This window comes from Rhincodon typus, chromosome 3 (assembly GCF_021869965.1).
Source record: "Rhincodon typus isolate 14 chromosome 3, sRhiTyp1.1, whole genome shotgun sequence".
In the NCBI taxonomy this organism is placed as follows: Eukaryota; Metazoa; Chordata; class Chondrichthyes; order Orectolobiformes; family Rhincodontidae; genus Rhincodon; species Rhincodon typus.
The window spans coordinates 101,678,630-101,692,615 of NC_063334.1; the positions used below are offsets into that span (position 1 = coordinate 101,678,630).

The following is a 13,986-nucleotide window of genomic DNA, read 5'->3' on the forward strand; positions in this document are numbered from 1 at the left end:
ATACATCACAATTATACCCATATGCAGAAAAGTATAGAAGTCAATGTAGAACAAAAACTACCTATTATATCAAAGCTGGACAGATATTGCTAATGTAGAACAGTAATGTTAAAGCAGAAAGGAAATTTTGCACAGACTGTAATAAAGCTCATGAACTGTTTACATGGAGATGAAAGAGCTTAAGCAGATATGGATATTTGAAATACAGAATTCTCAAACTATAGAAGAATCTTTGAATTTTACAACATACAGGAAGGTTGTTTGACCCACTGTATCAGTGTCAGCTCTTTGAAAGAATTATCAAAGTTAGTCCTAAACTACAGTATGATTTTCCCCTTAATCCTAAATTATCTTATCAAAAATTGTTGCAGAATCTGATTGAATCGAAGCACTCTTTCACTAGTGTGCTCCAGACTGTAATAAATCCCAGTTTGAAATAATTTCACCTCACTGCCACCTCATTCTTGTGCCATTTATTTTAAATCAACAATATCTTAATGTCAGTCTGTGAGGATACAGTATTTTCCCCTCTTCTACCAAAACACCTCATAATTTTGCTTACATAATATTAGATTTTCCCCTAATTTTGTCTGCTCCACATAAAACAATCCTGGGTTTCCCAAGCTCTCCAGTAAACTGAAGTCCCCCATGACTGATACCATTTTGCCAAACACCTTTGTAGCCTCTCCATTGTCTTAATATTCTTCCTGAAGTGTACTGCCCAAACTTGTACATAAAATACTCCAGTTGAATGGCTAACCAGTAATTTGTAAAGGTTGGCATGGATTTGTTTTTATTTTTCACTACTGACAAAATCAAGCATCTCAGGTGCTTTTTTAATTGTCTAACCATCTGAGTTTGCATATGTGAGTTTGCATCCCTAGATCCCTCTAGCCCTTGAACTCCCCTCACCATAATTCGTTTAGATTATATTTCATCTCCCCATTGTTTCTTTCCCCCCCCAAAAGGCACAGCTTCACTCATATCCACATTAAATTTCATCCATCTGTTTACTTTATCAGTCAATGTTCCCTTGAATTCCACTACTATCCTACTCAATATCTTCTCTGTTCAAGGATAATCTTTTCAGATTGCAAACATTTGCTGAAGTTTGAACGTGATCAGCGTTGCATTCTCTTGTACAAGTTACATAGAAAGTCTTCAAGTCTGCTCCTCAGTGATGAATTTGGAAATATCGGCAGTGTTCTCTGAACTTGTTCCCTCTTCCCTTCTGAACTTGCTTGATTGATGAGGTCTTTTCATACTACAGCACATTGCCTTTTGTAAAAGAAAGGCAAATGGATGGATGCAGAGCTCCCCAAAAATCTAACAGTATATAACAATACTGCAACAATAGGGCTGATGTTACAGCAAAGTACACACAATATTGTAATGCTATACTAATCTCTCTCTCAAAATTTAGAATTTAGAAGAGATACGATTTTAACATGTATGTGAGTGGAATGCATTCCCTGTCATGATATACAGGTAGAATATTTATGTCGTTAAAAACACTTACCCTATGTAGAATCCAGTGTAAATGAAGATATTCTAGACCCTGGAGTGTCATTAACACATATGCTTTTATGTTAGCAGGAGTCAGCACGAGGCTGGTATCTTTTATTATTACCTACATTTGTGGAAAGAGCAATTAATGAATTTTTATAATGATAGACACAACAGTGACTGATTTCCTTCAGCATTTATGGAATACAATCCAGAAAGTGAGTTATGCTAAATATTACCTCTAAATCGGTCTCCATAAAGTCAAAAACAAGACTGATGTTGGATTTATGACCAAATGCATCAAGAAGCTACAGAAAAAGAATTACAAAAGTCAGCATTCCACTTTCCATTTGAGTGTTAAATTCTGAAAAGGAAATCAAAATACTATAGATTAAAGCTACGTGGCTCCAGAATTTACTGAGTTCAGCATTACTGGGCAATATAAATTGCTAAGTAGAAACGCTTACATTTTTAACCTATTTAATTTTAGTAAATAGAGTTTCTGAAAAATTCAATTGCTCCTGTCAAATTCATCTCTTCTGACTGATGATACTTGCTCTACGACAGCAAAGCAATGTTTTTAATGATTAGAGCTTTACAGAGTAGTCTCCCTGTATTAAAAGGAACAGACACAGAATAGCTGCATAATTATGTATTATTTAGCTTAAAATCCAGCAAATGCAATATTAATTGTTAAACGTGATCCCACAATCGACTTTCAGGCAATATAAAAATATTCTCCAAACAATGAAACATCTGACCCAGGCTATCCTATAAAGGTGTATTAGCATGAAATTCTGTCTATGGAATGATTTGCCATACCTATTTTATCCTTCAGTCATTCCACACTTGAGCATAATACAAGATCAGAAAAAGATTAGCCACTGAACCATGTTCCTCTGTACTTTAATTCCATTCATCTGCCTTATTTTGTAAGCATTGTCTTTTAGTTCAGTGTTGTCTTTTATCTCATTTGACAAATACGGTTGTGAATTACACAACTGGTGCCTTTACCTTCTACAAGACTTCGCATCATACTCTAATTGTTTTAAAAACTTCCCTTTCTTTGGTTGTAAGTTCAACCATTAACAGTTCAGATTAGTTTATTGTGATCAGTTCATTTCTCTTCACTTCAAAGTTTTCCCTACTCAAGTTCAAAAAATTACTGACACAAATCATTTGAAATTGTCATACTTACTCCTATAATATTTGGGTGACTGAGTTCCTGTAGCAACTTGATTTCTCGAAGGGCTGTTCTATTAATACCTACAACAACAGTTTGTTACTAGTCAAGAAAAAGAATCATAGTTATAAATTAAACTTCTTTAACTGGCTCAAATTCCTTCAAATGTATATTGTTTGCTATTCTGACTATTGGAAATTAAGGGATAGTTTGTTGACTTAAAAGTTAGGTTTAGGACACTACAGACTACAGTACTATCGAGAACCCCAGCGATTTTCGAACTGTTTTCTCAAAGTATTGTAACAGATTTACTTTGCCAATACTGTCTATAGCTGTACTTAACAAGTGCCACTTGCAAAACATCTTCAATTTACACTTCGATAAATGTGAGCCCTAAAAAATTTTAAATTAGCTCAATTATTTGAATATAGCATAATTTATTGTTGGCAAATGTGGCAAGATATTGTACATTACAGTTGTAACTTGGTCTCAACTACAAATAAAAAAATTGACTACTCACCCCCCAGGTAACAATTGTTTTGCCACACTACTGTGCTCAATGATTTTTAGGGGAATATGGGAAAATGAAAATCGGAATATCAGGAGAGATTAATTCAATTAGTACTGTATTCACAGGAGTTTGGAAGAATGAGGGGTATCTCATAGAAACCCAACATTTCTAACAAGACTAGACAAGTTAGTTGCAGCAAACATGTTGCCAATTGCAGGGGGAGTCCTGAACCAAGGGTCATTGTCTTAAAAGGTTCATCCCTTATAAGACCATAAGACATAGGAGCAGAAATTAGGCCAGTCAGCCCATCCAAACTGCTCTGGCATTCAATCATGGCTGATAAGTTTCTCAAACCCAATCTCCCACTTTCTCCCCCTAACCCTTGATTGCCTTGACAATTTAGAACCTATTTATCTCCATCTTAAATATACTCAATGATTTGGCCTCCACAGCCTTCTGTGGCAATGAATTCCATAGATTCACCACTCTCTGACTTATCTTCAAACTGAGATGAGAAGAAATTTCTGCACTCAGAGTGGTGAGCCACTACCACAGAAATAGTTATGGCCAAAACGTCGTGCTTTCACGAAGGTAGATATAGCTGATGGTTAAAGTGATTAAGGGCTGTGGGACGGGGGAAGAATTAGGATATTCAGCTCAATGATCAGCTATAATCATACTGAATGGCAGAGCCAGCTCCAGGGTCAAATGACCTACTCCTGCTCCTATCTTCAATGTTTACATGTTTAACACCTTTAAGTTTCTTAAAGATTGACCAGGTTACTGTTGCCTTCCTTACTGAAACATCTAATTATTTTTAGAAAGCCTCAGCCCACTGTAAAAGGACCTTGAAGTCTGAATCAAATAGAATACTTCATTACTTACCATCTTTAGCTTCTGATCTGTGCCCAACTTTAATCTGGAGGACAATAAAGCAAATACAAAACAGAGATGAAGTGATTTTAAGCAGAGAAATATTTTGTTGTAACATCACAATGTTGCCAACAAATTTACGTTGCTTTCAATATGGAACTAGTCCTCTGTGAATTTTCTGCTCTAAGGGTTGCAACTGTGGTTCTTCCATTTCTTTAGGTTGCTACTGAATACCTATATCATTTCTAGAACAAAGTGCAGATAAGGGGAAGGCAAACTATGGACAAAGCGCCAAACAGGCTCACACAAGCTTTTTGTACTTTCTGCAGCGGATCTATTAGATCCCATTGACACAGTATAGGAGCAAATTACTGCAGATGCTGGTATCTATAGTGAAAACGAAACATGCTGGAAATCACAGCGGGTCAGGTAGCATCTGTGAAGAGACAGCAAGCTCACATTTGGGTTCTAAATGACTCTTCATCAGATCTCTGGTGAAGAGTAACCTAGACTCGCAACGTTGGCTTGCTGTCTCTCCACAGATGCTACCTGACCCGCTGGGATTTCCAGTATTTTTTCTTTTCAGTCATCGATACACTAGGTTGCTTCAGCTAATGATCAACAACAGTTTCTTCAGGAATGTAAGAGCTCTTTCCAGAAACTGTCTTTGTTCAGAACCTCCAGTAAAACCCCACGGTTCAGAAACTAGGAACTTCCCTAACAAGTGCAGATTTTCTGTCTCTATCCCTGAAACGCAGGGAAAGGCTCTCCTCGTCTTAAAAACTCAATTTAGGACTTTTAACGTTTATAGACTCTCTCAAACGTTTCAAAAATGTATTCAATCAAGGTTCAAATTTTGGTGGAAGAGAGATTAAAAGGTCGAGAATTACAGCAGGAACTTGCAGAACTTTGAGAATTCATTTGCCAGTTATATTAATCGCTACAAAGTCTCAAAGAAATAAAACTGGACAGATCTGGATCTGGCATCGGCCTAGGCACCGGAAAATACAATGGCTGAGACAGCCCTGTCGACCCTGCAAAGTTCTCCTTACAAACATCCAGGGGCTAATGCCAAAATTGGTGCCTGACATAGTTACACTCACAGAATCACACCTTACAGGCAATGTCCCAGATACCACCATCACCATCCTTATATATGTCCTGACCCACTGGCAGGTCAGACCCAACGGAGGAGGCAGCACAGTGGTATACAGGCAGGAGACAGTTGCCCTGGGAGTCCTCAACATTGACTGCAGACCCCTTAACGTCTCAAGGTTTCACGCTGAACAGGGGCAAGGAAGCTTACTGCTGATTATCATGTACCATCCTCCCTTGGCTGATGAATTGGTACTCCTCCATGTTGAGCAACACTTGGAGGATGCACTGAGGATGGCAAGGGCACGACATGTACTCTAGTTGGGGGATTTCAATGTCTAACACCAAGAGCAGCTCAGCAGCATTACTACTGATTTGGCTGGTCAGATCCTAAAGGACATAGTTGCTAGACTGGATCTGCAACAGGTGGTGAAGGAACCAACAAGAGCGAAATACATACCTGACTTCATCCTTGCCAATCTGCCAGCTGCAGATGCATCTGCCCTTGACATTATCGGTATGAGTGACCATTGCACAGTCCTTGTGGAGACAAACACCTGCCTTCACATTGAGAATAATCTCCATTGTGTTGTGCAGCACTATCACCATGCTAAATAGAACAGACTTCAAAAAGATCTAGCAACTCAAGACCGGACATTCACAAGGCGCTGTGTGTCATCAATAGCAGCAGAATTATAGTTCAGCACAATCTGCAACCTCCTGGCCCGGCATCCCCACTCAGCCATTACCATCAGGCCGGGATCAACCCTGGTTCAATGGAATGTGTGGGAGGGCATGGCAGGATCAATACCTGAAAATGAGGTGTCAACCTGATGAAGCTACCAAATAGGATTACTTGTACACCAAACAGCATAAGCAGCAAGTGAAAGACAGAGCTAGGTGATCCCATAACCAACGAATCAGACCTAAGCTCTGCAATCCTGCCACATCAAATTGTGAATGGTGGAGGACAATTAAACAACTCACTGAGGAAAAGGCTCCACAAATAGAATCCATTCTCAATGATGAGAGAGCCCAACATATAAGTGCAAAAGTTAAGGCTGAAACCTTCACAGCAGAAGTGCCGAGTAGATGACTTATCTTGGCCTCCTCCAGTGGTCCCCAGCATTACAGATAACAGTCTTCATTCACTCCATGTAATATCAAGAAACAGTTGGAGACATTGGATACTGTCCCTGACAACACTCCAGCAATACTACTGAAGGCTTGCGCTTCACAACTTGCCAATCCCCTAGCCAAGCTCTTCCAGTATAATTTACAATGCTAGCATCTATCTGACAGTGTAGAAAATTGCCCAGGTACTTCCTGTACATAAAAGGCAGGACAAATCCAACCCAGCCAATTACTGCCCCATCAGTCTACTCTCAATCATCTTTAATGTGTTTTAATTGTTTAATATATTATTCACCATTGATATCATCTTTTATATATTTTGTAAACTTTACCAGCAATGTGTATATTAAATTTAAGAAAAGACTTTGACTACTTAACAGAGATTCAACAAACAGCTAGCTCTTTTCTCTGTGGTAGAGCAAGAACCAATGCTTCAAATCCAATTAATCTAGCTTTGTCTGCTTGCCATGGGGTCCTTTCCTCATGTACCCCACTCAGATATACCAGCTGCCTGGTTCTCAATCCTTCCACCAATTGGAACAGTTTCTCCCTATCTGTTATGTCTGGATCCGTCATTGTTTTGAATGAAAACTTCTTTCAACCTCTTTTCTAAGAAGACTCTGTCCAGTTCTGGTCGCCAAATTATAGGAAGAATATTATCAAGCTGGAGAGGGTTCAGAACAGATTTACCAGGATGTTGCTGGGTATGGAAGATTTGAATTTAAAGTAAGGCTGGATAGGCTGTGATATTATTTCCACTAGTTGAGAGGTGACCATATAGAAGTTTATAAAATCATGAAGGGCATAGATAGGATTAATGGTAGGTGTCTTTTCCCTAGGATGGGGTATTTCAAGACTATGGGGGACATATTGAGGAGAGAGATTTAAAAAAGATAGGAGGGTGCTTCACATGTGGAATGAACTTCCTGAGGAAGTGGTACACGTGGGCACAATTATAACATTTAAAAGATATTTGGATAAGTAAATGAATAGGAAAGGTTTGGAGGGAAATGAGCCAGAAGCAGGCAGGTGGGACTAGTTTAATTTGGGATTATGTTCAGCATGGACTGGTGGAACTGAAGAGTCTGTTTCTGTGCTGTATGACTCTAACTCTAAGACTGTCCTAACTTCTCTAATTTTCCTATGTAACTACAATTCCTCAACTGTAGAACCATTCTGGCGAATCTTTGCTGCATCCTGTCTGATGTGTTCACATCCTTCCTAAAGTGCAGTGCACAGAATTGGAGTCCTTGGACAATACTCCACTGGAGGCCAAATCAATGTTTTATAGACGTTCAAGTTAACTTCCTTGCTTTTGAATTCTATATATCTACTGATAAAGCCCATAATGTTTATTTACTGCTTTCTCAACCTGTCCTGCCATTTTCAACAGTTTATGTCCCTGTGCTCATATTTTCATTCAGAGAAGTGGGTGTTGCTGGTTAGACCAACACTTTTTACTCAAGTGAACTTAGAGATGGCGAATAGTGAGCCATAATCGTGAATTGTTGCAGTCCATCTATCTACATTGCCATCATGAATTGATTTACAGGATTTTGCCCACTAACAGCAAAGGACTGGTGATATAGTCCCAAGTCAGAATGGTTTGTGGCTTCAAAGGGTAGTTGCCGTGACCGAGTTACTATACATCTGCTGCCATTACCCTTTTATAAGGTAGTTGTCGCAGATTAGCTAAGGTGCTATCAAAGGAGCATTGATGAATTACTGTAGTGCATCTTTAGATGGTACACATTACTGCTACTGAGTTGGTGATGCGGGACTGAATCATTCAGGTGGTGAATAAAGTGGCACCCAAGTGGGCAGCTTTGTCCTCAATGGTGTCAAGTTTCTCAGGTGTTGTTGGAGCTGTATCCATCCAGGCAAGGGGAGAACATTCAAGTAATTCATGCCTTATAGATGATGGACAGGTTTTGCAGAGACAGGATGTGGGTTTCTCAACTCAGAATTGCCAACTTCTGACCTGTTGGTGTAGCCACAGTACTTATATGGCTGGTACAGTTCAGCTTCTGGACAGTAGAAATCCCCCAGGCTATGGTAGGGCGTTCCGCACAGTACCATTGAACCCTCTTTAGAATTGTACCCTTCGTTTTTATATTGTTTCTCTGCATTCTTCCCATCAAAAGTAAATCACTACACACACGTATGCATTAAAATTTCATTTCCTACCCCACTGTTCACAATACAGGGCCCTGACCTTGACAGACAGAAGGAACATTGACACACACTGCACCTGTTTCAACTCAAAATAGGTGATAGCCATTCATTGGCTCATTGTTCAAGGCATTGATGTGGGAAATCAGATTCAAACATCCCTACTTTAAAATTTAGACAAAGCCTGGCAGTTATTTGCCAATCATTGTTAACTGTTGTATGCTTCATTGCAATGCCTCTACCAGAGGCCCCGTGTCAACCAATAGCACTCTCCTCTTAAACAGCATAAATGTTGGTTCTCCCTTAAATTAGCATTCTTGCTAATTGTCCCTTTATCAATTATTGCAAGGCAACAAGCTTTGACAAAAAGCTTTGCCATTTTTCAGCAATACTCAAGTTTTATTGTACCAAATTACCACAAAAAATCTGCTGAAAGCTGTACTTACCTTCTTTATTGCAACAATGTTGTCTGTGTTCTTGTCTTTTGCCTTATAAACAGTGGCAAACTAAAAATTGAAAATAAAAAAAAAAAATAACTGCATGAGTTAGTGTAGGGGAAAAAGCCACACTGTAAAACAATACTACCAAATATAAATGACACGAGTAAGTGAACAAAATAGCTAATTTTCATAACCAATATGTGTGTAAAATATAGCTCCACAAAACAGTAACCCAACAGCAATTGGAAAGAATGGGGGCAAACCCAACAGATGAGCCACTGCAACATTCAGACTTAATGGCAATTCTATAGCTAATCTAAATTTTTAAAGTTAGACAAAACAGATTGCAAAAACAATGCAATGATGTACCAAATGCAGACTAGAAAGAGTTCTGCAATAGAAGCAGGTACAGAAAATCAGTATATAATTTTTTAACTCTCTTATGACCAACAGTTTAAATTCTCCAAGTCACTGAGCTCACAAATGACTGGCATGTGAGATATTTAGGAGTATTATATTTTAGGATTTGCATTTCAAAACAGAGGCAGATGGAGGTGATCAGTCCTGAGATTTTATTTAATATAGGTCAGAAGGTAATCTGGAACAACCTCCTAAATGTATTAGTTCCAAGAAAGCATGCAATTGCAGTGACTGCCTGCAGCGTTAATTGATAAGTTTTTTTCTTTAACATTGTTAGGCTTATGACAGGCAGAGTAAGCACATTAAAGCAATTAGTTTAGCTTTGACTTCAGAGCAGAAGGTTCAAAGTTTTACCTCAGCAGAATTCACTCCAGAAGGTTAAACAGTTTCTCCTAGCAGGGGAATCAGGACAGATAAGTGAACTAGTCACTTCAGCAGAAGTGGTTTCTATTCTATGAAGCTTCAAAGCCAGGAGTCTTAAAATTGTTAAAACTAAGAAAGTTTAGGCCATTAGAATTCTGAAAGCTTCCTGCCAGCTGACTTAACAAATTGTAAAATATGCCTATTGTTCAAGTTAAAGAAACTGTGGAATGTCAACCAAGTAAACTATTTTTTAAAAGATGAACTAGGAAAAACTGAAAACAAAAGTACAGATTCCAGCTTCTGCAGTAATTTGCTCCTGAAATAGGAGTACCATTTTTCCAGGATTGAGTCCCTGTTATGGGCAGGATGGGAAACAGTTTGAAATGTTATTCTGATGTCTGCGTTAAGATCTTTCTGCTTCCTAAATATATGGTTTTGTTCTGTTGTTAAAGAACATCTGTTGTCTTGTGTGAATGTTTCAGAGATTCATGTTGTCTTAGCTAACTGCAAAAATTAAATATATGATATATCAAGTCAGGCTTCACAATGGGATGTGAATTGTCCAGTGGGATCGTAACACTTGTTTTGTTTCCTTGGTGCCATTAGACTAAAGCTTATTTTGCAGATATTCTGGAAATTATTCCTAACCTTTCCCCTCAAAGGCTTCAATACAGTATTAAATTGTCATTTTGCAGTACCACTCTGCACTGCAAATCAGCTGTCCAGCCAAATGATCTAACTCAACCCCAACACTGGTTAGCTAAGTTGGGTGGATAGCTGGTTCATGATGTGGAGTGATGCTGAGGGCATGGGTTCAATTCCCATAGCAACTGGAGTCACCATGAAGTTCCTATCTTCTGACCCTCACCCCTTGCCTGAGGTATAGTGATCCTCAGGTTAAATTACTACCAGTCTCTCTCCAATAAGAGAACAGCCTTATGGTCCTCTGGGACTATGCGACTTTACCTTACACAAGATTAAACATAGGATATTGATTGGCTGCTTAACACCAGGAGGCATTATACCCAGGTTTGGTCAGGGAAGCTAAGACTAATCAAAATGCGCACACTGCTAATATGGAGGAGATCAATTGTCATAAATGTTTGGGATTTGAATTAGCGATCTTTCTGGCCTTTGGCACAGCTACTTGCAATTAAACTCCAGCAGGGTGGGGCAACGTAATTATCAAAATTTTTTTCTCTCAATTGCAATTTTACAGATGAATTCCATGTTCATGTACAAATATATTAACAAGATAGAAAGTTTATTTTTTCTATTTCTACGTTCCTGTCAAAATTGACTATCAGATTCAATTTCACATGAATATTGTTTCCAAAAAAATTTAGAAGAGTATGGTTTTAAGATAGTGCTCAAAGCAAAAGTACTCACTACAATCTAGGTAGTTCCTACTAGACATATTTCTGATTGCCCAAATATGCCAATGGAGCCATTCAGGTGGCATCAATAATTGGATCTGTTTAAACACCAAGCATTTAAACAGTAGTTGACTTGATTGCTCTCCCAAAATCTCCAGTAACACCTAAAAAAACCTGCAGAATAGATTGAACTGAAATAGATTTCATGTCTAAATGTATGTTCAATTTTGCAAAGTAATATTTGATCATGGATATGATTTGCAAATTACATTAAAATGCAAAGTAACATCATGGCTATATTTGTCTCAAGTACTGCATAAATGTCTTGCACACTCACCCGAGGCACAATGTGAATTGTGAGAAGGACGTATACACATTTTAAGGGGATTTAGTCAGGCTAAATGAGTGGGTAAGAACGGCAGGTAGAATACAATGTGGCAAAACATGAAATTATCCACTTTGATTGGAAAAATAGAAATACAAAAGTGAGCAATTAGGAAATGTTGATAAGCAAAAGAACTTAGGTGTCCTTGTTCATAAATTACTGAAAGTTAACGTGAAACTGCCTCAAGTAAAAGAACATAGAACTGTACAGCACAGTACAGGCCCTTTGGCCCACGATGTTGTGCCGAACTTTTACCCTAATCCTAAGGTCTATCTAACCTCCACCTCTACCTTATACTATCATCCATATGCCTATCTAATAGCCGCTTAAATGCCTCTAATGAGGCTGACTCCACTACCTTCTCCGGCAATGCATTCCACGCCCCGACACAATCTGAGTAAAGAGTCTATGACGTCTCCCCTGTATCTACCTCCACTTTAAACTATTACAGACAGAAAAGTGCATGAACCATGCTAATCTCTCAATTTGTTCACAGTCAGTACTAGAAGGACAAAGAGAAGCATTCAAAAGCTGAATACTGTGCAGTTTAGTTGCTCGAACAAAACAACGGAGTCCCCTTTAATTTGAAATGCCTATGTGAGCCATTGTCCTTTTGGAACCTGGCCATTTGTATCATGATGTTTTCCAGAACTGAAATATTCTGTTTCCCTCTGTACTTTCTCCACCATAAAGCATCACTTGTTGATTATTTCCAGACACTGTGAAATATTCATTCTGATTTTATTTTTATGCCTGGGCATATTTAACAATAGATTACATTAGGGTATGAATAGATACTCAAACAGTACACTGTTTACATCCTGAACATATACCGTTCAACACAGTTTGTTAGTTCCCAAATGGTTCATTCAACATTAGAGAATTTGGACTAATTTTTAAAATATATTTTATATGCAATTCTAGTACAATGAGAAGTGAATGTGTTCATTATGACAACTTGCATATTGATCCAACTCTGGCATGAGCATTCACATCTTATTATGACTTGAAGGAGAGAAAAGTACACTGTAGGAGCTGTATTAAGAAGGTTTGTTCATACTTAATATTGCAAGAGGATTTCAGTACAGGAATGAAGGAGTCTTGCTACAATTGTATCCAGCCTTGGTGATACCATTTTTGTTCTTCTTTCCCAATTATACACATGCAATAGAGGGAGTTCAATAAAGACTCACCAGACTGATCCCTGAATTGACAGAACTGTTCATGAGATATTGAGACTGGGCCTATGTTCTCTGACGTTTAGAAGAAAGAGAAAAGTGATTTAATTGAAGCATACAATACTCCTACAGGGTTTGACAGGTTAGATATAGGAAGGATGTTTCCCATAATAAAAGCAAAATATTGCGGATGCTGGGAATCTGAAATAAAAACATAATGCTGGAGAAACTCAGCAGGTCTGCCAGAATCTGTGGAGAGAGAAGCAGAGTTGATGCTCGAGTCCAATAGGAATTCTTCAGAACTGAAAAGGCTTAGAATTCAGCAGTTTTACGGTGCTTGGATTGAGGAGAGTGGGAGAAAGAGATAAGGAAATGGATTCAAAAGTAACAAACACAGCCCTTGCTATTCAAGAAAAGAGGGAGGTTTTAAATTTAGCATATCATCAGCTGCACTGAATCTATTGTTAGAGATTGCCAACAGAACACGTAGAAAATCGTAATACAATTGACAAATCTGCATTGTGTTTCACCAAAAACAAACTTTGTTTGACAAACCTGTTAGTATTTGAGGTCATAACTGATCGGGTAGATGAGGTAAAACCAGTGGGTGTGACATATTTGACTTTTTTTTTAAAAAAGGATTTGATCTCTTATCACACAAAAGGTTATCGGACTGAATTAGTGCAAATGGGGTTGAAAGTTGTATATTGGATTTAGAATAGGTTACAAATAGAAATCAGTAGGTAGAAATAGTGGGTCTTTAGTGAATTGATACACTGCTACAAGCATGATACGATAAAGATCAATACTTGAACCACAAAACTTACCACCTATATCAATGATTTAGATGACAGCATTGAATGTAATACAGTCAAGTATGCTAATACAAAGCTGAATGGGAAAACAAGTTATAGCAAGGTCAAGGAGATTGAAAAGTATATAAATAGGCTAAATGACTATCAAGAACATTGCAGGTGAAATATAATGGGGAGTTGTGAAGTTTTTTACATTGTTAAAAGAATATGCTTTTCCATTTTTCCTACTGACAGGTGTGAGAATGGAACATGTTAGTATTCATAAGAACAGTGTGTCTTTATACACAATATCGTAAATGTTAACATGCAGGCACAAGAAATTAGAAGAACAAAATGATATATTAGCCTTGTGAAAAGATGGAGTAAATTATATTGGGCTCTGATAAGAGTACTGTGTACAGTTTTAGTCTTCATACCTAAGGCAGGATATATTTGCCAGAGACAACACAATAAAAAGTTCAGACATAGTAGGAACTGCAGATGCTGGAGAATCTGAGATAACAAGGTGTAGAGCTGGATGAACACAGCAGGCCAA

General features: G+C 38.1%; 1 protein-coding gene across 2 annotated transcripts in view; it reads right to left on the reverse strand.

Annotated features, from left to right (window-relative positions):
- The window catches only part of cdk7 (cyclin-dependent kinase 7), a 44,512-nt gene that overhangs the window by 15,607 nt on the left and 14,919 nt on the right, over positions 1-13,986 (reverse strand). For both annotated transcript variants that reach the window (XM_048595108.1, XM_048595107.1), the window contains exons 2-6: positions 8,921-8,980; positions 4,086-4,119; positions 2,705-2,772; positions 1,746-1,814; positions 1,520-1,630 (exon numbers count right to left, since the gene is read on the reverse strand). In XM_048595108.1, coding sequence (XP_048451065.1) covers positions 1,520-1,630; positions 1,746-1,814; positions 2,705-2,772; positions 4,086-4,119; positions 8,921-8,980 — 342 coding nt within the window. The remainder of the gene's footprint in view (positions 1-1,519; positions 1,631-1,745; positions 1,815-2,704; positions 2,773-4,085; positions 4,120-8,920; positions 8,981-13,986) is intronic.